Source organism: Chroicocephalus ridibundus, chromosome 1, assembly GCF_963924245.1.
Source record: "Chroicocephalus ridibundus chromosome 1, bChrRid1.1, whole genome shotgun sequence".
Taxonomy (NCBI): domain Eukaryota; kingdom Metazoa; phylum Chordata; class Aves; order Charadriiformes; family Laridae; genus Chroicocephalus; species Chroicocephalus ridibundus.
Genome location: NC_086284.1, coordinates 77661411 through 77689315, shown reverse-complemented (window position 1 = coordinate 77689315; position 27905 = coordinate 77661411). Strand labels below are relative to the sequence as shown.

The window sequence follows — 27905 nt, the reverse complement described above, 5'->3', positions numbered from 1 at the left end:
GAGGAAGAACCAAACATGACAATTACTTGAGCAGCCCCTGAAAGGGGGGGATGTTTATCACCCCGTCTACCCCCTTCCCCTCCAGAACTAGATTTTAACCAGAAGAAATAGGAAAATAAATCAATGCAAGTGTAGGTGTTTTTTTAAGTGAAACTGCAGTTTACCTATGCTGTGTGTTCAGCATGTACTACTTGTTGTTCATTTTTATTTTTTTTTTTAATATGTGGCTTCCCTTAGTCATGCAGCAGCAATTTTCAATGTATGATTATGCAGCGTGGGAACATAAGAGGCGAACAATAAATGAGACTTTTAAAAAAAGCATTTGTTTTCTGCCTTATTGAAACAGTTACTCATTGAAACGCATTTATTTTAAAAAATATTTTTAACAGGATAAGATCTGGAATTTGTATAAGAAAATGCCGGCATCTAAAGCCTATATTATTTTTAAGAGGCATTGGAAATAGGGCTTGCACACTTCAAAAGGAATAAATAAAATACATTGGTGTGAGGAAATCTTTCCATTTAAAAACCAGTTATTAAATCAGGTTACATACAGGTTTAATTTCAATTCTCACAACTGTTACACTGCATTTTTTTAAGAGTTAAATAATACCTGTGTGAGTTAAGTCCATATTGCTATTGCAGGTGTTTGCATTTGCATTGGAAGTACCGAGCTCCTGAAACGGCTGACTGGCAGCCCAGCAATAAGGGTTACTTTTGGCGAGTGGCATTTTATTTCCCATTTTCTGTGTTGCATAAAGTTTATTGAATATGCAGTGACAGTTTGGTATTGCTGGTTGCAAGGCTGAAGGGCAATTTTAAACGCACTTCAAATAGCTAGTGTCTGCTTCAGAAAATACTTGGGGTATACAAAAATGGTTAGGGAAAGTTAACTACTGTGGCATTCCTGCGCAGTCCTATAGGAAATCATCACATTCAGCTGGAAGAAGCACCACAGCAACAACAACAGGAAATAGTAAGTTTCTTCCGTGTTGTGGATGAGAAGCCTTGCCTCACACTGCAAAGAAAATCTCAGCAAGGTTTAAGCCCGTCTTCGCAGCAGGTGTTTGCAGAAAAGCTTAGCTGCCAGGCGTTGTGGTTTTGAACAAAGGGAAAAGAACAGCTTTTTACCAGGTTTTCTCCACTTCTTTCGCCTGCTCCATTTTAGGTGGTTTTTCATGTGACAGATAGTTTTATAGGTGGTGGTATTCGATTCAAGTCTGTGCTTTGAAGTACTCCTTAGTTGTCAAGATCCGTGATTTTCTTTCATGTTGGGGAATCCAAGTGTGTTTTCTTCTGGGAAAGTTAGACCATCTCTTCAACTATAGTTATTTCCTCCGTATGGCTCTTTTTTGGTAGATTTACGTATTCTGTCTAAAGAGGAAAAAAAAATTCTGTAAGATGCAATGAGCCGCAGGATCACTTGCTCAGAGAACATTTCTAAATCTTTGATACACCAGTACCAAACGCACCTTGTTTTGCTATTTTAATACACAAGAAATGCTTGCAAAGCAGGAGAAAACAGTTTTAAGGACAGTTAAGCATTGTTTGACTTTTAACATGTACAGTCAGTGCTAGCTATTTATCAGCTGAAGGAAAAAGAAATAAAAGTTAGCTTAAATGCTGGACAACCTTGACTGCGATGATAGAATAAATTTATTCAGTGAGCATTGCCTGAGTTTTCCACATGCAGGAATTAACTAGACTTATAGAGAAAACGTTTTAGTTCCTATCGTATGGTTTTATGTGGACCTCGAGTTCTCTGAGACTGGCAGTTATTGGGTCAGGCCATAGAACGGATACAGGACTTGGGGCTTAAAATGTTGAGGGGAGATAAATTTAGTTGTCTTTTCTAAAAAAAAAAAATAAGTAGGAGGGACAGTACTGGAAAAAGAGAAAAAAAAATGAAGAAAAAAAAATAAAAGCAAGGAAAAAAAGAAGCAAGCTTGCTGTCATATAAAGGGTAGGGTATGTTACGGAACATCAAACCAGGATGTCTGGGTGGGGAATTTTGTGTAGGAAATCTGCAGGATGGGTAAGCGCTGCAGGGCTCCATGGCCATGGAGTTTTTATGCTACTTGGTCATTTTCTGAGGAAAGCAATGCATCTGCACACACAGTATGTCTTGCAAGTTCATGGAATGTATTTTAATTCAGGAAAAAGAGGGGAAAAAAAAAAAGTATTAAAAATGTAATCCAGGGTGAGGAAAGCATCTGGGGTGAGAATGACCAACAAGTAAAGGAGGATGAGTGAAATAAAATGGGTTAGAGGAATGCAAGGTGTCTGAGGAACTGAGTGAATTGATCGGTGGGATCTTACAGCAAATGGGAAAACTGGCAGCTCTTTAACACGAGTGTTAAGGATACAAGTGCAAACTCGGTGCAGAAAGGTTAAGGTTGCAAATCATGAAGTTTTTCAGTGATCTCAGGGAAAGCTGCATTGTGAAACAGGACAAATGATGAGAAAATGTGAAAGGTCGTTGAGTAAGTAGGGACCAAATAAGGAAATGCAAGCTTTAAAAAGTGTGATTAAAGGACGTTACAGGTTCAAAATACAGCTCCTAAATATATTGGCACTAAATGCTAGGAAGTGAGAGTACCGGTATCAATGGAGAAGGAGAGCTCTCCTGAGAACCTATTTGTTGTGCTTTATTTTCTGCTTTGAAGAATTACAGCACTCCACCAGCGTTAGATACCTGAGAGTGGGGGGAGAAGACATAAAATAAAACCAGGCTTTAAGACTAGATTAAATTAGGCAAAGAAGAGTCTAGAAACTGTTGTGACGCGTCGGAGACTTACGAATTACCTTCATGGTGCCTGTTGGCAGGTGTGAGGCAACCCCAGCCGAGGGCTTCATGTGAACTCTGATAATGGCTCCTGATAAGTTCCTGCCTGCGTGGAAGTGCCTGTACCACTGTTTACAAAACCACATCCCCAAAGGCTTCTGGGTCGCCGTGGAGACATTGGGAGTAATTCTGGCAGTGTGTGCACAGGAATTGGGAAGCTCCTCAACTTTAGTAAAAGCAAGCAATCCGGAGGGTCTGCGATTTTTTGAAGGACTGCTTCCTACTTTGCTAGCAATTACTATATAATAAGGTGATAGACTATGGACTGCTGCTCTGTAGCCTTAGCTCTGGCAGCCTGATATGAAGTGAGATAGCAGGTATTTATGACTTAATGCGTATCTGAGTTACATTGCTACCTGCCTTCTGTTAAAGCCAAAGATGGTAGGACCAAAGCCAAATAGATTAGGACCATGTTCTGGTATATAGATGCCAAAACTGGAGAGTTTTAGAAAGAATCCTCAAAGCTATTACTGTTAAAGGGTTGAAAGAAAATTTCTGAGGACTTTTGACAGCCTCTTTGAAAAGGGTGGTTGGTGTTGTCCACTGAAACATTGTAGGCACTAAACAACTAGCCTGATTTATTGATTTAAGTACGTCTTTGCTCTAGCCAGCTGATAGGAAACATTCACTGACCATTTTAATGGTAAGAAGATGACTAGGGAAGGTGTGGGCCCCCTCAGAAAGAAAACTGGAGAACTGGCGACAAATGATATGGAGAAGACTGAGGTTCTCAACGACTTCTTTTCCTCAGTCTTCACTGGCAAGGGCTCCAGCCACACTCCTAGAGTCACAGAAGATAATGGCAGGGGTTGGAAAGAACTGCCCGTTGTAAGTGAAGAAAAGGTTTGTGACCATCTGATGAACCTGAAAGTGCACAAGTCCACGGGACCCGATGGGATACACCCATGGGTACTGAAGGAACTGGCGGATGAGGTTGCTAAACCGCTCTCTATTATATCTCTCTATTATATTCCAAAAGTCATGGCAGTCTGGTGAGGTCCTCACTGATGGGAAAAGGGAAACATAATCCCCATTTTCAAAAAGGGAAAGAAGGAGGAACCAGGGAACTATAGGCCAGTCAGTCTCACCTCTGTGCCTGGTAAGATTATGGAGCAGATCCTCCTGCAGGCACTACTGAGGCAGAAGAATAATGAAGAGGTGATTAGGTACAATCAACATGGCTTCACCAAGGGCAAATCGTGCCTGACAAACCTGGTGGCCTTCTATGAGAAGGTCACAACATCAGTAGACAAGGGGAGAGCAACTGACGTCATTTACCTGGACCTGAGCGAAGCCTTTGACACTGTCCCTCATGACATCCTGGTCTCCAAGCTGATAAAATATGGGTTTGATGGACTGACAATTCAGTGGATAAAGAACTGGCTTGATGGCTGCACCCAAAGAGAGGCTGTCAATGGGTCCATGTCCAAGTGGAGGCCAGTGACGAGTGGAGTCCCTCAAGGATCAGTACCGGGACCGGTCTTGTTTAACATCTTTGTCGGCGACATGGACAGTGGCATTGAGTGCACCCTCAGCAAGTTTGCTGACGACACCAAGCTGTGTGGGGCGGCTGACACGCTGGAGGGAAGGAATGCCATTCAGAGGGACCTTGACAGGCTGGAGAGGTGGGCCCATGCCAACCTCATGAAGTTCAACAAGACCAAGTGCAAGATCCTCCCTCTGGGTCAGGGCAACCCCAAGCACCGATATAGGCTGGGCAGTGACTGGCTTGAGAGCAGCCCTGAAGAAAAGGACTTGGGGGTGCTGGTGGACGAGAGGCTCAACATGAGCCGTCAGTGTGCACTAGCGGCACAGAAAGCCAATCGTATCCTGGGCTGCATCAGGAGAAGCGCGGCCAGCAGGTCGAGGGAGGTGATTCTCCCCCTCTGCTCCACTCTCGTGAGACCCCACCTGGAGTACTGCGTCCAATTCTGGAGCCCCTACTACAAGAAAGATATGGACGTGCTGGAACGTGTCCAGAGGAGGGCTGCGAGGATGATCAGAGGGCTGGAGCACCTCTCCTATGAGGACAGACTGAGAGAGTTGGGGTTGTTCAGTCTGGAGAAAAGAAGGCTCCGAGGAGACCTTATAGTGGCCTACCAGTATCTTAAGGGGGCCTACAAGAAAGCTGGTGAGGGACTTTTTAGGATGTTGGGTAATGGTAGGACTAGAGGGAATGGATTCAAACTAGAGATGGGTCAATTCAGACTGGACGTTAGGAAGAAGTTCTTCACCATGAGGGTGGTGAGACACTGGAACAGGTTGCCCAGAGAGGTGGTGGAAGCCCCATCCCTGGAGGTGTTCAAGGCCAGGCTGGATGGGGCTCTGAGTAACCTGATCTAGTGGGAGCAGGGCTCATGGCAGGGGGGTTGGAACTAGATGATCTTTAAGGTCCCTTCCGACCCTAACAATTCTGTGATTCTATGATTCTATAAGAGAAACAAGAAAGGTTTGCAGCCTGGTTGTCGTGACATGTGAAGAAAGACGGGAAGAATTAGGTGCTGTTGACAGAGTGCAAATATGTAAGATGTAAACAGTAAAGGAATACGGATAAGATGTGATGGATTTTAAGTGCAGTAAAACAGGATCTTGAAAAAGCTTTCTAAAAGGAAGAATGATTGAACATTAGAATAAACTGCACAGGGATGCCGCAGAATATTGATCGAACACAATTTGCACAAAACATCAAAATTGTCATAACTAATGCTATGCTGAAGCAAAGAGGAAGGCTAGTTAAGCTGTTGAGATTTTCCAGCCCTGTTTCCCATGATTCAGTGCAACAGATTTGTTCATTTTGTTGTGGTTTGTTTTTTTTTTTAGTAGGGGTATAGCCAGACTTATAAAATATATACTCACATTGTCTTATGATCATTGATATTTGAGAGTGCTAATGGCAAATGCTTTCTTACCTAGGTTATTTTCAAAGTGTGAACAGCAAGCTATCAAAACTGGCACACACAGAAATTGCCGGTCTCAGTAAAACTGATAACTTGGGTCTTAAAATATGACGGCAAACATATACAGGAAAATCACTAGTCTCAGCATCGGCATGGAGCATTTCTAGTTTCGAAACAGCATACTTTGCATGGGAGCAAATTATTTTTTAAAGGATCAAATTTAATGCTCATCTTTAAATGCCAATTATTCTAGTCTTTGGCCTATCATGTCTTATAGTTATCAAATTTGAATTGAAAAGAAAGCATACCTGGGTATCTTCACCATTTGACGCATTGAACTTGTCTCTTGGTTGTGGAATGGGTGAAAATATGTTCTTGAAACTGCAATATCTTTGGATAGAAAATGGGATTGTGAAGAAATTAAAAATACTGGTAATATAACTTACACAAACTTTTTGTGTTATACCTTAAGGACATTTTTTACTTTCAAGATTGAATAGCTGTTGTTCTAAAAATCACTATGTGAGAAGTAAAGTATTTTGAGTGTACCCTGGTGGGTAACTATTGTTATACTTATCACTTGGGTAACTAAAATTTATTTTGTGACGAGAGTCACAGTAAATATTTTATTAAACGATGACTTTCAGTAAATCACATGACAGGTGGATTGAGAACTGGCTGAATGGCAGAGCTCAGAAGGTTGTGATCAGCGGCGCAGGGTCTAGTTGGAGGCCTGTAGCTAGAGATGTTCCCCAGGGATCAGTACTGCGTCCAGTCTTGTTCAACATATTCATCAATGACCTGAGGGGGCAGAGCGTACCCTCAGCAAGTTTGCTGATGACACAAAACTGGGAGGGGTGGCTGACACACCGGAAGGCTGTGCTGCCATTCATGGGGACCTGGACAGGCTCGAGAGTTGGGTGGAGAGGAATTTAATGAAGTTCAACAAGGGTAAGTGTAGGGTGCTGCACCTGGGAAGGAATAACCCCATGCACCAGTACAGGTTGGGGGCTGACCTCCTGGAGAACATCTCTGTGGAAAGAGACCTGGGAGTCCTGGTGGATGACAAGTTTACCATGAGTCAGCAGTGTGCCCTTGTGGCCAAGAAGGCCAATGGTCTCCTAGGGTGCATCAAGAAGAGTGTGGCCAGCAGATCGAGGGTGGTCATCCTCCCCCTCTACTCTGCCCTGGTGAGGTCACATCTGGAGTACTGTGTCCAATTCTGGGCTCCCCAGTTCAAGAAGGACAAGGAACTACTAGAGAGAGTCCAGCAGAGGGCTACGAAGACCATCACGGGACTGGAACCTCTCTCTTATGAGGAAAGACTGAGCCACCTGGGTCTGTTTAGCCTGGAGAAGAGAAGACTGAGAGGGGATCTCATCAATGCTTATAAATACCTAAAGAGTGGGTGTCAAGAGGATGGGGCCAGACTCTTCTCAGTGGTGCTCGGCAACAGGACCAGGGTTAATGGACACAGACGGCAACACAGGAAATTCCATCTCAACGTGAGGAAGAACTTTTTTACTTTGAGGGTGGCAGAGCACTGGAACAGGCTGCCCAGAGAGGTGGTGGAGTCTCCTTCTCTGGAGATGTTCAAAACCCGCCCGGATGCATTCCTGTCTAGCCTGCTCCAGGTGAACCTGCTTTGGCAGGGGGCTTGGGCTACATGATCTCTGAAGGTTCCTTCCAACACTTACCATTCTGTGATAACTTTCTTACACCACTAAGTGAGAAGTTTTATCAAAATAATGACACATTCATTTGTCCTCATTTCCTCTTGTCAGGTACTGTATGAAGCCAATGACTTCAGAGCGATGTGGATGTTAAATGCTTAAAGGTAAGAATAGAGGTTTCTGGCATTTTTTTTTATTTTGTTTTTGGGTTTTTTTCAGGATCTGGTGGAATCTATCACTTACTAACTTTAACATTCTTTCCCCCTCTTTCACTTGATGTGATCTTGCATGTCAAAGTGGCATCCACAACAATACTGGTAATCATACTTCATGGTACTGATAATCAGATTATTTAAGTTTGTAGGTAAGAAGGTAGAAGATAGGAGGAATGTGTTTCATAGAAATAATACTATACCAATAGTTTCTACATCAATAGGGTTAATTTACCTTTTGAAAAGACAATATGGGAGCAGCGTCACTGAGATTGTTCCAAGTGCTATCAGAAATAAAATCACGAAAATAAAGTAATCTTTCCCTTGACCTGAAACATCCAAGAGAGGGAAATATCTTAGCATGCCAAAAAGCTGCCTTTGTGTCTGTTGGTAATGAATGCAAATTTCACACCATTTTTCAAATAATCTGAAGGACTTCAACTTGACTTCTTACAGTACTTTGTCAAAACGTTCAGGAACGCTTGACACATTTTGAACCACTTTGAACATTTAAAACGTACAGAATTTAAAAAAAAAAGAAAAAAAATCCAGAAAAGGAGAAGGAGAGACAGTGTCTCAGAATGAAAAATAGAGCAAAAGTGGTGGAACTGTAAAAAGATGCGGAAGGAAGAGGATAATATTCATGGCAGAAGCTTAAAGAGCTGAAAGGCACTCTGCGCTGGGTCTGTGTCAACATGTTCCTGTAGCCCTGGCATCTGAGAAACTGCTGCCTCCACAATCCCAACTAGTCAAAGGCAGGTATCAGCCTCTGTTGCCATAGTACTCAAGCATCCCCTCCACAGTAATATTTTCTGCCCGGTTCCTTTCATGTCGTTGGGTAAGAATTAAGATTTTCTTCCCGTCTGTGAGTGTGAGGGAGAAAGGGAGGCAAACGTGGTAATACTAAAAAGAAAAAAATTAAAATAATATTTCACAGTCTTACCAAACTCGATGGGTTCACTCCATTCCCCCCAGTCTGAGCTCAAGAGACAGTTTCTTCCACGTGCTCTGATTTTCAGAATGTACTTCTTTTTCTTATTGTAATTTTCGAATTTGTATGTGTTGTTCCTTACCTAAAATCAAAGCAATCAGTGCATTTCACCCTATAGGCAAATATTAATAAAATTTGGTGTTTAATTTCCTGATACATTTTCTTTCTATAAAAACCTAATTTGTATGATTTTTAGGTATATACCAGTTAAAAGTTCTTCTCCCCAAATTTAAACCAGTGATAAATTAGTTCATCCTGCCACGAAATCTTTCTGTTTTTTGAACTTTAAAGTTAGATTTTGAAGTTTATTTGGTCTTTAATCTATTTTATTATGCTTTAAGGACACTTTTTTCCCTGTCCCTGTTTATGGATCCTGAAAAAACTAGGACAGAAAGCTGAAACTGGAGAAGTACCCTGTAAATTCACCTTGCAACCCTTACAGGGTTTAATCATGCAAATATTTTCTGGGTGGTGTCTGTCTTTGCTAAACAGATGTAACATTTTTGGGACAACCCAATAACAGATATGTGTCATCTGGCCTCATGATACTTTATACAAAGTCTGGAAACATTTAGAGAATGTTTCCAATTTTTATTAAGCAAAATGTCGCATTTGTCTTGAGCAAAATCTATTCGTATGATAAATGGAAAGTATGACATTTTGTGAAATGCACGGTAAATTCTGTCTTGTGTAAGCTAGCCCATCCAAAAGAGATGTATTAAGTTTAGACATAAAGATACCACAGGAACATATTTTCATGAATTCTCATTGCTATATTGATACAAAAAACTATAGTTCTAGAAGCAACTATATTTTATATAATGGTATTTATATGCTTAAGTGGGCAAAAGCACCAATTTGTATAGGACAAGAATACTTACTCTTACAGGAGGATCCTTATTCTCTTTTTTGGGGTCATCCTGAAAAACAAAGATGAATCTTCATTTTTATTTTCTTGTCAAATAGTCAAATATTTCTCCCTCTTTAGTTCTTATTTTCTTGCTTATAAAGATAACAAGTAATTTTAAACTGAAATATCAGTTGGATATTCTGCTCCAGTAATGTCCCAGAATACAGCACTTTATGCAGATTTTTGGCTTCCTCCATTTCATTTTAGAAAAGGAAGGAAACACAAATTACTTGTCAGTGGTGGTGAGAAGCTGTATTTGCCTCCAAGGACATATTTACACTGTGCATTTTATACATCTGAGTGATCCATACTCAGGGGGTTTCCCAAAAATACTGTGAAGAGTTACTTACTCATCCCATACCATCAAAATTTAATTAACTAGAATCAAGCATTGACCTGGAACAAAGAACCTGAAAATGGATAAGTTCAAAAATGAGTGATCAAAATCAATAGCAGTCATTTTAGCAAGGATCCCAGAAAACACTGAAAAGCTGAGGTCCTGGAAACATCTATCACATGTAATGTCAGAAGGATAGCTGGCATTATGGAAAAATCCGAAAGCAGTTATTGGAAGGAATGTCTCATTTCAGAAAATACACCCACTGTCTATGTTGCGTTATAAAATAGACTAGTATTTCCTCATCACTCATTGTCGGCTGAGCTCTTTCAACTTAGGACATGATGGAAGTCATCAGCCTGTGCTGTGAAAGGGGAGGGTGCAAATGAGTTGCTTAAACAGTGCCATTTAGCTGCTCTGGGGTACCCTGCCTTCCTCTGACAGCTCCTTCCGAAAGGTGTGAGTTATATCTGCCATCTCCATGTAGGTACCTCTGGTACCTCCAGTACCTTTAGCATCTTTAGGGGCATGAGGCAGCTACTGCTCAGCTGCATGGAGCCCCAGATGTGCATTCACTGTTACGGAACATCGGTGCTCCTTTGTGGACGCCTACAATAAGGTGTCTCAGTTTGTGAGATGAATTTCACACCCAAATGAGGGAATCTGCTGAACCCCACCCATTCTGACTGCAGCATCAGAAAGACAAGGTAACATATATTTCTTTAAAAGAAATGTTTTTGATAATGTTGCTGTAGTCATATGTTGTAAGCTATATCTTTATGTAAAAAAGTCTAAGTATTTCACGCAAGATCTTACTGTGAAATTATACCAGCCGGCTGGAAAGCTATGTGTACTGCAATTGCTCCTTGAAACAGCTACCAAGATAGACACCATTAATGCATGCAAGATACAAAATCCAGACAATCCAAACAGCAAGCAACCTACAGGCCTTGTTTTGAATGAACTAACAAGTGTTAATGATGTATTGCTTTATTGCAGTTGTATATTTATGTTTAGCCCTTAGTTGAGCTTTCCTGTAACGTTCTTGTGTTACAAATGCCTGAGGAACTGCCGCTACGATAAGCTTCTGAGTTGTGGCTGGGAAAGGGGATGGGTAGGGAGCCCTAATTTGTCACAGCGCAGATGTTATCCACATGTGGAAATCACATAATGGTGAAACAGGTATCCCAGGGATGGGGAGGAAGAGTGCTTTTTCTTGTCAAACTCACGGGCTCAAATAATTTTGCTGCCCTTTCTCCTTAGGGGTGTTAAAATCAGGTCCTTTCGGCACTGAGATTTCTGAAGGAGGATGTGATACCTCAGCCTCCCTGCTCCATCGTTCTTGGTGTAAACTAGACATACCTCAGCTATGGTAAAGTGACACACTCTCGTCCTGCACTTTTCCCTGTGATCACTATGGTAAATTGGTAGTGCTCTGCCTATAATGTAGGAGAAACCCTGGCTCACTTTTGGTACTTTCGTGTTTACATCTGAGGTAGCCATCTTAGGTTCCTCTCTTATAGCCAATGGAGAGAAAGAAGGACTCTAAAGACATGATTTTTTCTGTCCTCTACCTTGGAAGGAGATGGGTAACACCACATCTGACTGCAGAGAGAATAGAGGATAACTCACTGAAAAGCAGCAGCACCCATTGCGGACGAATACCCCGGGCCTGTGTGAACTTTCTGCTGAGTTGCTGGTATCTAATTTTTCAGAGGTGCGTTTTCTATTTCAGCACTGGTTCAAAACAGAGATTTTGGCAGATACTGTGTAGACAGGCGGGTTGGGTTGGCTCAACCAGGGGAAGAAGGACAGCATCTAAGGCCAGGCTGCCAAAGGGCAACAGACAGCAGGAGAGCTGATGGAGGAGAAGTTGTAGAGGCCAGAGCCAGGGGGGTGTGAAACAGTCCCATGTGCTGAAATTGAGGGGCAGCTGTGAGCTTTCCAGCATCTGCAAAATGCTTGAAGCTGAGGTGCCCAGTGAAGCGAGGTGAGCATGAGGGGCCCTGGCCTGGGCTGGAGGCTGCCAGCAAGGCAGCGCCCTCGGTGCAGATCGCAGGCTGCCTTCACCTGGTCATCTCCTGTGAGACGTGCTCATGCAGGAAAGCATCCCAGGTGCTCTCCCAGTCTTTGGCCCGAGAACCCTCATAACATTTCCCTGCTCTCCTCTGCTTTTCTGCTTTGCACCTCTGATCAGCTTAAAATCAGGTCATGAGCAGTGGGGATGTGAGACCAGCAGAACTGGAGCAGGAGGACACGACAGCTTATGAGAGAGAAGTCAATACATAAAGGAAACAGAAGTTTGCACATTATAGATATGCATGCACATAGGTACGACGCCAAATACAAACCAAGAAGTTGTTTTTACCTTATTTTGTATCCTAATTTCATACTCAAAACACTTCGTCTTTTTCCGATGACTTGTAAGAGGTTGTTGCCATGTAATTATGCAGCCTGATGAATCTCTAATACAATTGACAGTGACATTTAATGGAGGAGTGAGTATTTCTGGAAAGAAATTAAATAATCAATGGAGACATGGTCAGTAATCAACTACAAGTCATATGTTCATACCAAAATAAATGTGAAGTTGGGGCAACTGATGTACAGCTGTGTGCCACGGATGCTAACAAATGTTACCTGATAAACAGCAGTAAAATACAGTAGGGAATATCTCACTTCAGTTTTTGGACCCCTGAAGTAACTGAAAGTCATGCAAAAAAAAGTCAAGTAAAAGTCATGTAAAAAAAGTATTTTGTGTAATTCAGTAGTACAATCAGCAGAGTGCCATTTTATTCTATGTCTAAATTTCACACTGCCTGTGCAAGTCTCCACAGGAAAACAGATGGATCTTTTTGTGCGTGTGGTAGTATTCAGGTAGAAGATTAAGCCATCTGAATCTGAGTGCCTACAGTGTAGTTGACGAGGTGTGACCTAAGCGTCTCACCACTATGGCCAGCGGAGACCTCATCGGTAGTGCCCATGATGTCTGCAAGGCCGTTTGGCGCAGCGTGGAGCAGGTGTGCTCGGCTGAATGGCTCTGGGCTGTACAACCTGCATCTGCTGTAGGCAGGAGTCAGTCTCGCGCTGTGCATTGCGGACCACGCAGGACACCAGGAGGACCTTGGTCTCGCACAGGTCCTGGGACACATCTGCAAGCCTTGTGGAAGCCTCCGGTGTCTGAGGGTGTCTCAAATGGCACACTCATAATGCAAGTTTTTAGGCAACTGAATCCTGTCCCAGATCTCTATCGGATCTATTGTTACCTAGCTCTCACATAGGTAACGCATAAATAACGCGGTCTTAATTTGCAAGTTGAACCTTCCCTTTGTTTTTAGGATCTTTACCTTTTGTGGCTCTCAGGTGTGAAATTATGGGATGGAGAAATGAGCCCATCAGAAAAGGGGCCCTGAAAGTCTAACCGTTGCTTTTCATCATTTGGATTCCATAGATATGTTTACCCCACTTCTTCAAGCTGTTATTTCAAGCTGCTTCTGCCTTTGCTTTTTTTAGTTAATTTTTTAGAACTACATTCTGTCAGCTATCAGGAGCAAAGTCTGTCTTGCACTGCAGGATCCTGTGATGGCTAGAAACTTTGTTTTATTCTTCTTTTCAGAGAAAAATTCCCAAATTCCATATTTTATAAAACAGTGATAAAATAAAAATGTTCATTTACTTACCAATTTCATACAGTTTAATGTACTCATCGTAGAACTGAATCAGGGACTCATTGCTAGACCCGTTCACCAGGAAGTAAGCATCTACTGCAGTCTGTATTGTCACATTTTGGAATCTACATCCCGTGTTTCTGCCGTTTTCATCTTTAATGTAAAGCTTGCATTCCATTGCATCATCATATCTGTATATAGCAAGGTATGTAAGTTAAACGCGGGCAGTGTGATGTATCACATGAGAATGCAGACTTCCCTAGACTCAAGCAGACCTACTTACCTCGAGTACTGCCAGTAGAGAAAATATTGGGTATCTTCTGGAGCATTCCTGCCTGCCTGCCATGTGCAGTTCATGAGGGAAACGTTATAAATCACACAGGAGAAATTTTCAATGGCCGAGCCGTTCATGCCTGCAAACACAGGAATATCCGTGGTGAGGAAAAATTGTGTGGCTGCTCCAAGCTGGAGTACCATGGGATGTGCTTACATATGTTAGACATCTGAAACTCCAGCTGATCATTGCTTGGGTTATGCATGACAACTGAGAGAAAGCTGGACTCACCCTAATTTGACTGCCTCTGAACTGTGAAACCTGGGAGTGTAAAGGAAGGCACATTGCCTTTTAACACCATCCTTGGTGCTACACAGAGAAGTATTACTCCTTTTTAAATTAATGCTCAGGAATCCACTCCTGAACTGCTCACGCACACAGAGAGTGTTTAAAAAGCTGGGGCTTTTAAAAATAAGGTGGGACCCTCTGATCAAATAACCTCCTAGCTAGAGCTTTCCACCCTGATGTGGGCAACAGAGACTTGATCTCTTCCTCTTCTGGAGCACATTGAATCATAGAATGGTTTGGAAGGGACCTTAAAAATCCACTAGTTCCAACCCCCCTGCCAAGGGCAGGGACACCTCCCACTAGACCTGGTTACTCAAATCTTGAAGTGAGAACCTTGTTTCTTCGGAAGCTCCCTTGTGGTTGGGCTGTGCAGGCATGCAGCCTGCTTCCCTCTTCAGCCACTTTTCTACCTCTTCCTGTGGTGTACCCCAACTTCTGCGAAAGTGCGGAGGCTTCCTCTGCTACTTCTTCCAGCCCCTTCCAGCAGCCATTATTGAGGGCACCCTTGTGGAAGCAGGGGCCAACCCCTTGGGAACTGCACGCCACCAAAAGGAACAAGTGGTTTTAAGAGTCAGCGTGTCCTGGTTTCTATTTTGAGTGTCACCGTGAGAGTGTTTCCTCTGTCAAGTCCCCAGGAAGAGATGAGTGGGGAGTACTTTCTCTGCTCAGATATGAGAAAACTGCTAGTGTCGCCACCTCTGTCAAATCTGCAGGAGCACTGGTGACTGGGCAATTTTAGGAAGAACTCTGAGTTCAGAAGGCAGGGAAAAACGGGCCGTGACAACTTCTGGTTTGGGATTACGAACCCCTGCCTAAACCCCACTTGGATTAACTCCCACACAGGGCAGGTTCGGAACATTTTTGTAAACTGTTGCCTCAGATTAGGAGATTGCTACACTCAGTTTGCCCCTAGCTGCTTATCACCATCATTTCCTTCTCCTCCTCCCATTTGATGGGTTTCGCTGATCCCCAGACTGTGCCGTTAGCTAGCACTCTGTGGTCTGGCTCCTGACAAACTCACCAACAGCCCAGCAGAAAAGCATTTAATAAAGAAACGGGCACCAACATCTTAATTTGTAACAGCCAGAACACTTATTTGAATCCACCCTTAAATTTAGTGTCATCTTGGAGCCCTAGTATGAAAGAGAATAATGCAATTATTGATACATTTGTAGTAATACATCTCTTGCAGAATTGTGGAAACATTCATTTCAGAGCAAATAATTTTAGCGGATCTGCAAAAAATAATTTTTAATAGAAAATACAGCAGTTACCTATATGTAAGGAATTGTTTTCTAAGGCAATATTTACCTTGAAAAGATTGCAAATGTAGAAACCCTCACCCAGACCACAGACATTACCTCCAGGGATAAAGGTGCAGCTTTCTGAGATGTTTGTGTTTGGCACTTCAATGGTAAAGAATACCCCTTTGTGCAGAGCAATGTATTGTTCCACCGGAAACCTGCATGGTGAACTATTCACCTGAAAAAGAACATGTTGATGTTTTATTTCTCTGTTTTTCCTCTACTTGTGTTAGATGATGCCGGCTATGGAAGTGCAACTCAGAAACTCAATTTGTAGGGCCAAAATCTTGTGTGTGTATGTCTGTGGTTTAGGTTCAAGAGCTAACTCTCTCCTTTACCACTTGAGGGTGAAGTGGAGCGGAGCTGAGTGATCAAAAGCATAACTACACAAAACGCGTTGCAGCTCAGGAGTTGGATGGTGCAACAACAGTGCATAACTATTAGAGAAGGCTAATAATACCCCACTGGCGTAACAGAAGATGGTTAATAAACGAGGGAACCACTATGGAATTTAATCAAAGGATTCAGCAAAATAAAAGTCCTTGTCTGACCTCCCCAGGGGTCAGAAAGTTGTCTATGGCATTATACTTACAATCTTCAATAAAGATGTGATGTGTTTTTGTAATATGTATTTCTCATTAAGGTATCTGCTTTGCTAGGCTAAATAAGCCATCTCTATCTCTCTTTCTGTCAAAATTCCTACTTTTCTTTTGGATAATGTGGGCTTATAATGTAACCTGTGCTACAAGCATGATCCAATTAACTGGGAAACAAGTGAAGAACTTGAGATAATGAAAATCCATGGCAGTGTTTGGGGAATTCCCTTTGTACTTGAAGGGTCTCTCGCTCTGCCTCTCTAAATTCTCTACAAGTCCACTTAGACTCACAACCACTTTTTTTCAGCAGCTACATCCCTATTCATGATTGAACATAGCTACAGTTCAATCTATCACCTCCTTTCCACTTTGATGCCAGAACTTCATTTCTGTGGTATGCACAGGATGCTCCCCCTGTAGCAAATGCACCCTGGCATTGGTGACAATTTTGCACAGCCCTTGGCAGATCAAGCTGTAGACTGCAAACAATGACTAATCAGATTTTACCTGCAACTGATTAATTTTTTCAAAGTGAGAGAGACTGATAAAAGGTGATAAAAGGCAAAAAAAAAAAAAAAGGCACAATTATTTATCTCAATGAATAGCAAGATTACCTTTTTTGGTACAGAATTCCTGTTCTTGTCCATGATGGTACATTCGTATGTAGAGAAATTCTTGCTGCTCTCCCAGGATAGTTCCATTTTTCTCCAGTTCATTTTCACATTTGTAATAGGTGATTCTTGTGCTTCTGCTGAAAGTTTTACAGAATAAGTTCAGTAAGGATATGCTATTGTTTTGTTGAATGCAGAGGATAGCATCTGTCAGGCTTAAGATGACAATTGCCAAATTAGTTGCAAATATCTCCAATAAATGAAGAATTAAGCCCCGTTTTTCAGATTATATCTGCAAAAACATACTTACACCCCGTACACTGGAGGTCAGCATGCAAGGGATGAAATAGTGTCACATACCACCAAGTCACGCAAATGAGTACAAGAGTATTAAACATCTTTTCTTCTCTTCAATGAGACAATGAAACCTTCGGGGGGGGAGGGGGAAAGAAAAAAGAAAAGTGATGCCAAAGTGTACTTTTGTTTCTGCAAAGCTTCAGGTTTTTTTCATGGGAAGAGACAAAGATGCTGTCTAATTCACCCCTAGCAAATAGCCAAGCGCAGGATGAGCTTCAGGACATCTGGCAGGCACCTCTTTGAAAGAACTGAGTAGGCTCACTATTGCCCACTACAACAAAGCTGTTTGAGATAGAGAGGCCACAGACTCTCGTTACGATACATACACCCACCATATTCGATGCAGAGACCATGACCTGAGAACGTGATTCTCAAGTCTTCATGTACAGTCCACTGAAAAAAGATCTACATAATTACAAACAGTGTACACTTTCATTCTTGGTATTTCTGGTCCTCTGCACCTACAACTTTCTGTCTGTAAGTTGTTAGCATTTTCTAGAACTTACTTCTGTCTTTGTGTGTTTTTCAGTCCAATTTCCTGAAATGAGATAGTATATGCTAATGCTCCTTTTCAATGAGGAATTATAGAAAAGACAGGATATTTTTCAGTGTTTCTTTCCCCTTTTGACGTGCCTCCATTTTGTCTTGATAATGAAGCAGACCTATTAGCATACCTGCAGATGGCCTGTGTGGATGAATTTTGCTGTTAAGACGTCTAAAAGTATCTACAAGTAAGTATTTACATAAGCACAAATTGTTTAAGCACCTGTTATAGTCAATGGAGATTTGGTTGAATTCCATTCATGGCTTCTGGTATGCATAAATAATTTCTCCCTACTTGTTTTAAATCCTTTGGTTATTGCTATATAGTGTTCTTATTAACCATTTTAGTATCTTCCTATTTTTTTTATATTTGGTTTTCTGTTTCCCTCTGCTGAGTTTCTTTGATTTGGAAGTCTTTTTCCCAAAGGCATTTTTTAAGCAGCAACCAAATCTTACACCTGGTCAGATTTCTTTGCCTACTTTCTTCTTTTCTTGTCTCTCACGGAGTGTGTGGATATTGTTTCTGGTGAAGCAGCGTATAGACCACGTGAAGGAGGCTATGCTTTCCCCTTCCAGGCTGTGTGAGTGTCAGAGAGGGCTGGCACTGCTGCCTGGTTCAACAAGGTAGTTCTTGGCTGTGCTTTCACGTCTTGTCCTTCTTTAGCTTAAGAAACACTTGGTTCCGGCTGGGCTGGAGTTAACTTTCCCCAGAGCAGCCTGGATATAGTGCTGTGCTTTGTATTGTAGCTAGAGCAGTGTTGATAACACACCGACATTTTGGCTATTGCTGAACAGTGCTCGCACAGCATCGAGGCTGTCTCACCAATCTCTCACCCAAAGGTCGGTAGGCTGAGGATGAGCATACCCGGAGCAGCTGACCCAAACTGACCAAGGGGATGGGGCCAGGCTCTTTTCCGTGGTGCCCAGCGACAGGACAAGAGGTAAGGGGCACAAACTTGAGCATAGGAAGTTCCACCTAAACATGAGAAGGAACTTCTTTACCCTGAGGTTGGCAGAGCACTGGAACAGGCTGCCCAGAGAGGTGGTGGAGTCTCCAACTCTGGAGACATTCCAAACCCACCTGGACATGTTCCTGTGCAGCCTGCTCTAGATGACCCTGCTCTGGCAGGGGGGTTGGAGTAGACGATATCCAGAGGTCCCTTCCAACCCTATGGTTCTATGGTTCTATGGATGCTCCAGACCATATGAGGTCATGCTCAGCAATGAAAGCTGAATGTAATAAATGCTAGGACCTCAAGAGAACTTTGAGACATGCAGAAAGATTACAGCTGCCAGCCAGAGGAGTGTATTGCTGCTTGGCTGCCCCAGTGCTGGGATAGCAGGCCAACAGAACCCATCTGGATTTCTGGAGTGACAGAGGTATCCCAATAGTAGTCTGTACTTGAGCCTGAGGTGAGCTTAGCAGGGTCAAGTGGCAAAAGCACGCTACTCTTACCAGCCCCTGTGTATCCTTGGCATAGACTACCTCAGGAGAAGGTACTTCAAGGACCCAAAAGGGTACAGATGGGCTTTTGGTGTCACCACCATGAATACAGAGAAGATTAAACTGCTGTCTAACTCATATGGTTTCTTGGGCGATCCCTCTTTCGTGGGCTTCCTGCAGATTGAAGAAAAGCACGTGCCACTTGCTACCATGATGGTCCATCTGTGGCACTATCACACCAGCCAAGACTCCCTGGTTCTCATCTATGAGCTGATTCATCAATTGGAGAACCAAGGAGTGATCAACAAGACTCACTCACCCTTTAATAGACCCATACAGCCACTGCAAAAGTGATGGAGGGTAGAGGTTAACATTGGCCTATTATGGCCTGAACGAAGACATGCCACCACTGAGTGCTGTCATACCAGACATGTTGGAACTCCAATATGAACTGGAGTTAAAGGCAGCCAAATGGTATGCTACAATTGATATTGCCAATGCTTTTTCCTCTGTCCTTCTGGCAGCAGAGTGCAGGCCACAGTTTCCTTTCACATGGAGGAGTGTCCAATACACCTGAAATCAACTGCCCCAGGAGTGGAAGCACAGCCGTACCATTTGTCATGGACTGATCCAAACTGCACTGGAACAGGGCGATGCCCCATAGCATCTGTAATACACCAACAACATTGCTGCATGGAGCAACAAAGCAGAAGAAGTGTTTGAGAAGGGAAAAAGAATAATGCAGATCCTTCTGAAAGCTGGTTTTGCCATAAAAAGAAGCAAGGTCAAAGGACCTGCACAGGAGATCCAGTTCTTGGTAGCAAAATGACAGGGTGAACGTTGTCACATCCCTATGAATGTGATCGATAAGATAGCAGCTATGACCCCATCTAGTAACAAGAAAGAAACACAAGCTTTCCTAGGCCTTGTGGGATTCTGGAGAATGCATATTCCAGGTTATAGTCAGCTTGTGACACCTCTCTGTTGAGTGACCTGAAAGAAGAACTATTTTGAGTGGGGCTCTTTACAATAGTGAGCCTTTGAGCAGATCAATCAGGAGATAGCTTGTGTGGCAGTTATTGGGCCAGTCTGTATAGGACCTGCTGTGCAAAATGTGCTCTAGACTGCAGCCAGGAAGCATGCTGTCACCTGGAGCCTCTGGTAGAAAACACCAGGTGAAACTCAAGGTTGACCTTTAGGGTTTTGGAGCTAGGGGCATCAGGGATTGGAAGTCCAGTACACCCTGACTGAAAAAGAGGTACTAGCAGAATATGAGGGGGTTTGAGCTGCTTCAGAAGTTGTTGGTACAGAAGTGCAGCTCTTCTTTGTGCTGCAATTGCCTGTACTACACTGTACATTTAAAAGAAACATCCCCTCCACACATCACTCATCCGATGCAACATGGAGTAAGTGGCTAGTGTTGATCATGCAATGGGCTCAAACGGAGAACCCCAACCACCCAAGAATCCTGGAACCCCAACCACCCAAGAATCCTGGAAGAGATCATGGATTGTCCAGAAGGTAGAGATTTTGAAGCATTGCCTGAGGAGGTGACTCATGCCCAAGAGGCACCACCATATAATTTATCAGAAGATGAAAGGCATTATGCTCTGTTTACCAATGGATGTTATCATATTGTGGGAAACCATCGGAAGTGGAAAGCTGCTGTGGGGAGTCCTACACAAGAAGTCATTGAAGGAGAAGTTAAGTCAAGTCAGTTTGCAAAAGTGAAAGCCATCCAACTGGGCCTGGAGACTGCTAAACAAGAAAAGTGGCTAGTACTCTATCTCTATACTGACTCATGGATGGTGGCAAATGCCCTGTGGGGGTGGCTACAGGAGTGGAAGCAGACTAGTTGGCAATGCAGAGGTAAACCCATCTGGGCTGCTGCATTGTGGCAAGACTTTGCTGCCTGTGTACAAAATATCGTTCTAAAGGTATGTCATGTAGATGCTCATATGCCCAAGAATCAGGCCACTAAGAACATCAAAACAAGGAACAGGTAGACAAGGCTGCCAAAATTGAAGTGGCTCAGGCGGATGTGGACTGGGAGCATAACAGTGAGCTATTTGTAACTTGATGGCACAATGAAGCATTGGGACATCTAGGAAGAATTGCAACACACAGATGGGCTTGTGATCAAGGGGTAGACCTGACCATGGTGACCGCCATGCAGGTCACTCATGAATGTGAAAAATTTGCCACAATCAAGTGAGCCATGTGAGTAAAGTCTCCATGGGACAGAGGGTGGTGGCTGCGTTTTTGATATGGTGAGACCTGGCAAATTGGCTATGTTGGGTTACTGCCATGAACCTGCCAAGGCAAGTGTTACTTACTTCCACCATGGTGGAAGCAACTACCCAGGTGGCTAGAAACATACTGCTGCATGACATACTCGTGGCTCTAAACCATGCCACTGCCCAGAACACCATCTTGGGCCTCGAAAGACAAGTCTTATGGCAACATGGTACCCCAGAAAGAATCGACTCAGACAAAGGGCCTAATTTCCAAAATAATCTCATAGACTCCTTGGCCAAGAAACTCAGCATTGATTGAGTGTACCACATCTCTTATCACCCACAAGCCTCTGGAAAAATTGGGTCATATAATGGGCTGTTAAAGACTATGCTGAGAATATTGGGCACAAAGGCATGGGAGCACCTGGATTTAAATTTATTAGAAGCCACTAGATGATCTGCTAATGGTTCTGGTCCTGCCCAAACAAAGTCCCTGCATACTGTGGGGGGAGATGAGGTCCCCGGAGTACACATAGGAAAGTTTCTGGGGAAGGCAGTGTCTATTCTTCCTCCTTGGGAAAAGTTAAGCCCATTTGTGAGATTGTCCTTTCTTAAGGACCTGGGTGTACTTGGTGGGTAATTCAGAAGCGGGGGGAGATCTAGCATGTACCTCAAGGAGATTTAACCTTGGGGAAACATAATCCATGATGTGAATTGTATGCTGTAGAAGGTAACGTAGCAGGAACTAACTGAAATGACAAAGACTGAGCTTCGCAAGGAACCAGTCAGTGCAGCGATGACCCAAACCAAGCTGGTGTTGGTCCCCAACAATCAAACGTGTTGCTTTCTCTATCCTGAGCAATGACCTTGACAGATGGGCCATAGTCATAGCGTGTTCTTGTAGACATTTTGGGGAGTGACAGAGGCCCATGGAATAGGGAAATAATATCTAGCTATTTGCTGAGGGACAGGGGATATTAATTAATGAGAATATATAAATCTGTATTATGGATATAGAGATGCTTTAAGTGAGTAGTGTAAGTTGTAAGTGTTAGTAAGGGGAGATTTCAGTAATGAGAAACAGATACAGTGGGATAGTCAGAAGACATGTGAGTGTTTCAAAGTATGTGGGACCTGAGCATGACACAAATGGTATGGAATAAGTGGTGGAGATTGCGTTGGGTCCTTCTGGGATGGAGTTAACTTTCCCCAGAGCAGCTCATATGGTGCTGTGCTTTGTAGTTTGCTGTGCTTAGAACAGTGTTGATAACACACTGGCGTTTTGGCTGTTGCTAAGCAGGAGCACAGCATGAAGGCTGTCTCTCCCACCCCACTCCACCCATCCCACGAAGGCCAGTAGTCTGGGGGTGGGCAAGAGGCTGGGAGGGGACAGAGCTGGGAGACCTGACTCAAGCTGACCATAGCGTATGATGCTGTGCTCAGCAATAAAAGCTGGGAGAAAGGAGGAGGGGGTGGGAGGAGACATTTATTATTAAGGCATTTGTCTTCCAAAGCAACTGCCATGCATACTGAGGTCCTCCTTCCCAGGGAGTGGCTGATTATCACCTGCTGATGGGAAGTAGAGAACAAAGAAGAGGGGGAGTGATAGAGTGGCTTGGTGGGCATCCGGTGACCAAACAAGGTCAAACTACCACTGTATTTTTTTTCCTGTTTGCTATCACAAATGGCTCTCCACTTTTCAAACTAGACTGACTCCCTCTGTTCTTGGAGGTTTACATACCTGACCTCAGAACAGTCTAATTTAAATTACCAAGGAAGTGTGAGCACCTGCAAAGGGTGATTCCACATTCATTCATGTGGTGTGGAGGTTGGAGCAGAGCTAGTCCAACACCAGCATCAGCTCTTGTCAAGCATATCTGTATCTTAGGTACCATTTTCCTTTTGTCAGAGGAGGTTAAAACTCTTTGGAAGAGACTTCTGTATTCCCAGCATTTGTTTTTCTGTTTTTTTTTGGTTTGTTTGCTTGTTTATTTTTTCCTACATGAAGAAGCAACACTGGTTAATATGTTTTGTTGTTTTATGTTTTGTTTGGTTTTGGTTTTGTTCTTTTTTTTTAGTATTTGCTAGTGTAACCTCCCAGTAGTAATTTTCTTGATTCCAGGTATTTCTAAGGTTAATTCTAAGACTGTGAGGAAAATTCTTACAAGCTCAGCAAAAATAGAAACGTGGAATTGTCTGTACTTCTGTAGTAATTTTTACGGTCATTTGTGCTGATTCCAGACTGACTCTATTTGTGCTGAAAGCAAAACCCAGACAGACCCTCTAAGTAATCTGGACTGTTGAATATTTCCAGGGGGCACCTCGCATTTCATGGAAATTGGCTTGATTTGACCCATCCATCAAAGTCTCCAGGAATTAAGTCAGGACAGGACACCATGTTGGGGTTGCAAAACAGACAAACCCTTTAGCGTCATTCTTCTCTGCTTATCTCTTGCAACATCAATCTCTTTTTTTGAAATCATCATTCTACAGTAAGGATGTGGCCACAGCTGCTGGGAAGTGATACTGCAGAATCTTAAGTACAAACAGTATGGAGGACTGACCATGAAATGTTATGTGAGATATTGGTCTCAACAGTTATTTCAGCTTTCCCATGCTCAGTGATCTCTCCAGTGATGCTAGGAACCTCGAGACCTCTTGTCCTTCTAGTCTGCCCTTTTCGTGTAACCATATTTTTCTCCATTTTGTGCCATCTGTTCAGTCACTCAACCGTTTCTTCTTCCTTTCCTCATCCTACGTTCCTTTTTAGGCATTTATTTTCTTATTATATGGCAACTGTCTGCTCACCTTTCCTTTATAGTCTTTGTTTTATTCTTCTTCTTGTCAACTCCTCTGTCTGCTCTCATGACTCTTCTGCTTTCAAAATCTCCCTCAGGTTTCCTACACGTGACAGCAGCCCCATGCTGCAAGCACTCTCCATGTTTTCTCATAGGAATGCTTGTCTGGAGCACTGCCAAAGGAGTCATCTGCAGCCCTGCCTGCTTAGAGGAGTGCTTGCTTGGCATCAGTGCCTCTAGGCTCTGGGCGTGTCACTGGACTTGCAGTGGTAATAGCAGGGCCTGTAAGTGTTCATTTTCCTCATAAGAAATGACCGTTTCCATTGACCACAGCACTAAGGGGGTTTGCTTCTCAAAGGATTTGTGTTTCACAGTTGACTGAGTTTTAAAACAAATTACACAAGAAAGGATTAGCGTTGGCTTAATCATAGAATCATAGAATGGTTTGGGTTAGAAGGGACCTTAAAGATCATCTAGTTCCAAACCCCTTCCCATGGGCAGGGACACCTTCCATGAGACCAGGTTGCTCAAAGCCCCATCCAGCCTGGCCTTAAATACTTCCAGGGATGGCTTTTCTCTGGTCTGCACGCACAATAAGAGACATAGGACCTGTGGTGAGCCCTAAGCCACTTGCCTGACCCATACCTACCTTCTGCCCAGTAGCCAAGCGAATGGCTCCAGCACCACATCTGTAGGAGCTTTGCGCCTCTAGGACTTCCACCCACTCCCAGACTGCTCTTTTGCAGGCAGGTGTGGTAAAACTCCCTCTGCTCTGAATTGACATCTCAGTATTGAAGGTGTCAGAAGAAACACACATTTATGTCGAACTGTTTGGGAGTGTTATTTGGAAGATCAGATCAGAAGAAACATCTATATTCTTGTGTAAGTGGTGTTTCCTTGTATTTCATTAATGTAAGAGACAATATAGAATCTATTAGGCTGAAACCTCCCATCCTTAACCCTATGCTTATTTCAGCTTTGCTTCTTTCCTTTTTCTTTCCTGGTCAGTCTCACAGGTGTCTTGACCTCTCAGTGTGTGTCTACCCTGCTACCTAGGGGAAGGCCACAGACAGGACTCAAGCACCTGGTTTCCACACGCCTCAATTCTTGATTCACTCCCTAGCTCTCTTCAACACAGGTTTGCTATAAACCTAATCTGTCCGCCTAAGCTATGTGAATATGAGCCAGCCAGTGATACTTGGCCTTGGAGCTTTCTTTTATTTAGAGGTATGTGCATAGCCCGTATGTTTAATTTTTTCACTAGCAAAATCTTACCAAGGAAAACATTGCTAAACTTATTGCCTAATGTTACCAGATGCATGATGTGTCTTACTCAGCAGCAGTGACCATGTCCCTGGCAAGTTGGATGCTAGCAAACATGAGTCTGTTTGGTCTTTTGTAGCAAGGCATGGTCAAACTCAATCTGATCTAGAATGATCTCAGTATCAATGTGTCAGAAAGAAAATACAGTCACATTTAAAAGCTGTGGTATGCCTACAGTAGTTTTTATGGAAAGCATCCATTAAATACTAACTTAAGCACTTTCAATTCTTACTGTCATAGTCTCTACAGCCTGTTGTAGTTGCTCTTAGGCTGTGAGTGCAGGATGCTACCAGAAAATGTCACCTGAGACCAAGGTTCCTTGGTTCTAATTGCCAGCTTTGCCAGGGACTTCATTTTCTTGAGCGGCTTTGGGAAAGTTACTCCTGCCCATGACACACTTCCAGGAATGAAAATTTGAATTTTACTCATAGGGTGTTGCGAAGATAAGCTGATACTTATACATTGTAGACAAACTGATGCTTATACATTGAGGACATATGGAGGGTGCCAAACACTTGCTAAGCATACCAGGAGGCACAGAAATAGGAATAAAAGCCTTACAATTCATACCAGGCAATGAAATATTCCTCTCAAATTGCTGCCTAAATGCAACTTTCACAGAATCAGTTCAGTCTTTAGATCAAGATTTTGATTTCTGTAGATGATACAAAACTGGGAGAAGTAGTTGATGTACTACTATTTCACTTCAGAGGGACATGGACAGGCTGGAGAAATGGGCTAACAAGAATCTCAGGAAACTCAGCAAATGGAAGTGCCAAGTCCTGCACCTGTGGAGGAGCTACCTCCGGCACCAGCACAGGCTGAGGATGACCTGCTGGAAAGCAGCTTTGCAGAAAAGGCAATGGGCAAAACCTGAAATAATGGAAATTAAATTTAGACACGAGAAAACACTTTTTACTGTGAGGGTAGTCAACCACTGGAATAGGTTTTCCAAAGAGGTTGTGCAGTCTCCAACGTTGGAGATGCTCAAACCTGCCTGGAGAAAGCCCGGAGCAACCTGCTGTAGCTGACCCTGCTCTGAGAAATGGGTGGGACAGGGCAATCTCCAGATATGCCTTCCAGCCTCAACCATCTCAAGATTCTGTGATTTACTTTTTTGCAAGAAATAGAAATCCACATATTTCTATTTCAGATTAATTTATAGAAAGGGTACAGAAAATAACATTTCTCTCAGTTATTGCAAAATAAATGTCAGACAACAAATGCCAAATAGCGCAACAGGCATTACTGAAATTTCGCAGTCTTCCTTGAATCTTGCAGAAAGCTTTATACACAGATTTATATTTCTAATCAAATAGGCTAAAGCATCACCAAAATTTTGCTTAGACTTTCTTAGGCAGGAAGCTAACCCAGATTTTGTATGTGCACTAGTATAACTACACCTAACTTAATCCTTGGCAAACATTTGTATTCTGCACAAAATCTTCTGTGGCACAAGAAGAAACAATAGACAACATAGAGAGACATACCTCCTGTTGAAAAAGCCCTCCTCCTTTATCTTGTTTGGACTTTGGATCGCAGCAGCAAGGCCACTTGAACCTGTAGCTGTGGTCTTTCAGGCGTCAATAAGTGTTCTGCTCTGCATGTTAACTTTTTTCACTGCATGCCAGTACGAAGTAGCAAATGCTGCAAGTCAGAAAGTGACTCAGTTTATCATCTGCCTTACTGCTTTCAAGCTTCCTTAAATTTCCTAATTTGCAGATGTTAATGATGTCACACAAACTGATCGTGCAACTACCTCTTCCTTCCTGTTATGTTGGATGAACTAAGCATTAATAGCCACAATACTCACAGAAATACCTCTCCTAAAAACAAACACGTTTTCATAAATAACATATTCTGCAATTAACAGCAGTGTTGTATAATTAACCCATGTTTAAAGCACTTACAACATGGACACTTTATTCTGTCAGGAGCTGACTGGCTGTATACATCATTTACGACCTCTGCACCAGCCCAGGTTCTCCTTTGAGGAAGATCAATCCTTAGCACACTTTTGCAAGCAGCCAAGAAAATTCTGTCTTGCGTATTTGTAGGCAGAGTGGCAAGGAAAAGATCAGATGCAAATTTCTGAACTTTATCACTGCCCAGTTTTAGGTTGGTTTTGTTTGGTTCATCTTAGGCTACAATATCATGGGTTAGGTGCAAAATCATCTTAATTTTCAAATTTAAAGAAGAATATCCAAAACATTTGCCGGCTTCAGTAATATCAAGTTCAGAAAAGACTTTGCAGTCATATACATATGAGACTCTAAGGCACAATGTTTGCTTTAACTTCCACTGGCTTTAGATGTGGCTCTGGGTCATGCTGTCAGCCACTTCCCAGTTTGTTTTACGAGATGTCTGACAAGCAATCTTCATGCAATAGATTGTTTTTATTTTTGCTGTTCTCAAACACTTTTAGCAAGATTGATTTGAATTATGCCTTACCTTCCAGTCCCAACGCAGGCACAATAGCAGGAAGGTGAAGAATTCCCTAGACTTCTTAGGAGTGAGACAGGATCCTTAGTAGTTGG

General features: G+C 42.8%; 1 protein-coding gene across 8 annotated transcripts; it reads right to left on the bottom strand.

Moving 5' to 3' along the window:
* Positions 1 to 154: 154 nt before the first annotated feature.
* LOC134518199 (granulocyte-macrophage colony-stimulating factor receptor subunit alpha-like) lies at positions 155 to 27905 on the bottom strand. Of its 8 annotated transcripts, none has more exons than XR_010071896.1 (13): positions 26859 to 27042; positions 16977 to 17094; positions 16670 to 16806; positions 15517 to 15637; positions 13817 to 13946; positions 13546 to 13724; positions 12234 to 12373; positions 9500 to 9538; positions 8571 to 8700; positions 7863 to 7956; positions 6051 to 6132; positions 2600 to 2695; positions 155 to 1374 (listed from the first exon to the last, which is right to left on the bottom strand). XR_010071896.1 is itself a non-coding variant. In XM_063340605.1 (13 exons), exons 3-13 carry the CDS (start codon positions 17062 to 17064, stop codon positions 1306 to 1308), a joined length of 1209 nt encoding a protein of 402 aa, XP_063196675.1. In that variant the 5' UTR covers positions 17065 to 17094; positions 26859 to 27015; positions 27820 to 27905; the 3' UTR covers positions 155 to 1305. The 8 variants fall into 8 exon arrangements, 7 of the variants coding, with proteins under 7 accessions (XP_063196675.1, XP_063196690.1, XP_063196699.1 ...); XM_063340605.1 differs by lacking the exon at positions 2600 to 2695 and adding an exon at positions 27820 to 27905 and having other exon boundaries at positions 26859 to 27015; XM_063340620.1 differs by lacking the exon at positions 2600 to 2695 and having other exon boundaries at positions 155 to 1370.